This window comes from Limulus polyphemus, unplaced genomic scaffold, assembly GCF_000517525.1.
Source record: "Limulus polyphemus unplaced genomic scaffold, Limulus_polyphemus-2.1.2 Scaffold1839, whole genome shotgun sequence".
Lineage (NCBI taxonomy): Eukaryota > Metazoa > Arthropoda > Merostomata > Xiphosura > Limulidae > Limulus > Limulus polyphemus.
This window is the reverse complement of record NW_013667449.1, coordinates 73,621-76,629: the sequence shown is the minus strand read 5'-3', so window position 1 is coordinate 76,629 and position 3,009 is coordinate 73,621. Positions and strand designations below refer to the sequence as shown.

The 3,009-nt window shown below is 33.5% G+C and overlaps 1 protein-coding gene across 1 annotated transcript in view; it reads right to left on the bottom strand.

Moving 5' to 3' along the window:
• Window positions 1-3,009, bottom strand: part of LOC106465108 (PR domain zinc finger protein 10-like) — a 200,661-nt gene that overhangs the window by 134,879 nt on the left and 62,773 nt on the right. The window contains exon 5 of the mRNA XM_022392946.1: window positions 410-1,243. Coding sequence (XP_022248654.1) covers window positions 410-1,243 — 834 coding nt within the window. The remainder of the gene's footprint in view (window positions 1-409; window positions 1,244-3,009) is intronic.

The following is a 3,009-nucleotide window of genomic DNA, read 5'->3' as shown; positions in this document are numbered from 1 at the left end:
CCAACTACCGTACTACTAATTAATTATGACCAACGAAGTATATATATATATATATATATATATATATATATGGCTAGAAAAATTTTACAAAGGCAAACCTGCTTGTCCTGACAGAAAGTACCGTCGTTTCATGCAAGTTGCTTGTCAATCGGTACTGCAATGGCTGAGATATTGGCATGACAGATGAATGGATTTTTGTCTTCGTATAGTAAATGTACTAACAAGTTCTAATACAAAATTTTTGAGACAGATGTGTTCAATATTAGAACATGGAATTATGTGTAAAACAATTATGATTGTAATAATAATTCATTTATTTCAAATAAATGGTCACTTACATAAGCTTTACAAACAAATCTTTTGATAGTGTAACATAGATAAATAAGTATATACATAAATATACACACACCTCCATTAGTTCCTCATGACTTTCCTGGGAACTGCTTACTAAGGCTAAACCTCTTTCCATAGTGTAGCCTTCAACTGTAAAGTTCTGGGAGCTGGATGTTGAAACAGACTGATGTGTGGGATACTTAGTAACTGCCTGGGAGTCGATCAGAACATTAATGCCAGAGGTCACTGCATAATGAGAGGAGGCTCTGTTATCTAAGTTTTCAACAATATACTGATTATGTTCTGGTAACTCTGAAGAAAAAGATGAAGATGATGATGCTGATTTTTCAAGTTTTGCGGCATACTTATGAGCAAGCACATGTTTATGACCGACTGGAAAAGCTGACACCATACTATGACTGGTTGATGGTAATGTGGTGGCCAATGGAATCATGCTTACCAACACATCCCTCTGACAAAGTACTGGTGACATAAGATTTGGTGAAAGACTGTTGGCTCCCTCAGATATAGCAAGTTGCTGTTGAGTATTATTTAACAAAGTACTCTGTTGAATCAGATGATTAGTTGAAAAACTCAGTCGTTGAAAGTTTGACACTTCCAGAGGAATTGAACCATCTGGTTGTGGTGTGGCCATAATTGCAGCTAGGTTTGTGCGATCTATAACCAACGGCAAGCTTAAGCTTGCTGCTGAATGGCCATCTGAATTCCCATGCTGCAGCACCAACTGTTCAACTGTGATAGGTACCCGATCAATTGAAGTTTCTGATGATGAATGATGTTGTGGCATGCCATTCTGAAAAGTCATGAGGTCATCAACTTCACAAGCAGCAGATAAAGTTGATGTTGATGCTTGACTAATAATGGGAGAGTGACTATGGGAACTGAAAGGCTAAATAAAATGCTTTGTAAATAATATTTATATGACAGAAGATTCTAAAAGATTCAAAACTTTTTTTTTCTGAAAATATTTACACTAAAATTTGAAGGCTTTTTGCTATATAGACAAAATAAACTTTCTTTTCTGCTCTTAAGATCTAGAACTAACAATAAAATTTTATAAAATGAACTAACTCCAATAATTTTTTTTTAATAACCAGTATTTCATTGAATTTGTAGGAAAATATTTTGTAGGGTAGTGTGTAAAGAAATGGTTTAGGTAAAACAAATTTTTCGTCATTAAAATGAAACATGCAGTGCAAGTAAATTTAGTGTCACCATTACTTAATTCTAAATAGTATATATGCATACCATATGCATTACAAAAAATAATTCAAGAAAAACTGGTTTGCCAAATTCTGTAGTTTAAATTCTGATAATATAAAAGTCTGAATTAAAAACAATTACTTGACCAAACAAAGTACAGATATGTTAATTTGATGATGGTTTTAGTGAGAATGGTTAAAGTAATTAGTTTGTCAAAGTTTTCAAACTATAATAAATAGTATGAGAGAGACCATGTCATGTTTGAACAACAATTTTGCCAGTTATATCATATTTTAAGTTAAATTGGCATTCCATGCACTGGAAAATGAAAGTCATATATGTATTGAAAAGTTAACATTTTCCTGAACTGAAAATGTATTTATGATAGATACTCACCTCTATACACAGAATAGCTATATTCCTGGCATATCTGCCTATGAAATTTGCATGCCACTAGCATTCAGCTAACTCCAACCTAAAACTCACATGTTTAACTTGAGATGCATTGAAGCATGATGATGTCTGCATATAACAAAAGCCCTTCACCAATAGGAGTGTAGTGTGAGTTGTTATTGGGATACCCTAGACACACATGCTGATTGGCTGCCTCAGATGATAGGGGCAAGGCTAGAAAATGATATCATATTCCCATGAAATGGCACCAGAAAGCATGTTACTGGGGATGCATTGCTAGGGTAAGTCACAAGCCACGTGACATCATAGTTTGAGTGTTACTCATCAGAGGATGTTCTGCTATAGGCAGATGCTGTCAGAAGGCGGACAACGATGTTTCTATAAGTGGTTGCTATTACCAAGGATTTATAGGCGGATGGTGTTACTAGGTGGATTGTGTTACAAATGTTTGTGTTGCTAGGGCAAATAGTGTTACTATAGGCAGATAGTTCAATAGAATGATAAGTTCAATGTAGGGTGTCTCAACATGTAATTATGTCATCAACACTGTAATCTAAATTTAATTATATATGTCCTAAAAAGTTCCAAGTAAAACTATTATTTGAATTAAACAGTTAGTATAGCTAATTGTCCTTTTGAACTAATAATTAATTTGCATGTGCCCTAAAAGTTTTGAATATCTTGCAAGTAAAACCATTATTTATAGACAACTATTGTAACATATTGTAGTACATTATCAGTTTTATCCTACATAATAACTTATTTTATCCATTATTTGAACAAGGCAATATTATAGCATACCCCTTTTACAATTATCCCTTGCTTTATGTATAAAAAACACTTCACTGATATATTAGTTCTATAGTTTTCACTTCTCTACCTAATATGTATCCTGTTAAGTATTAATCACACCTGATGTTTTAATTTTGATAAATACTGAACTAGATGGTTACATTATTATTCAATAGCTGACTGTGTTTTTAAGTATCAATTTAGTACACATTTTGGCCCGGCATGGCCAGGTGGTTAGGACGCTCG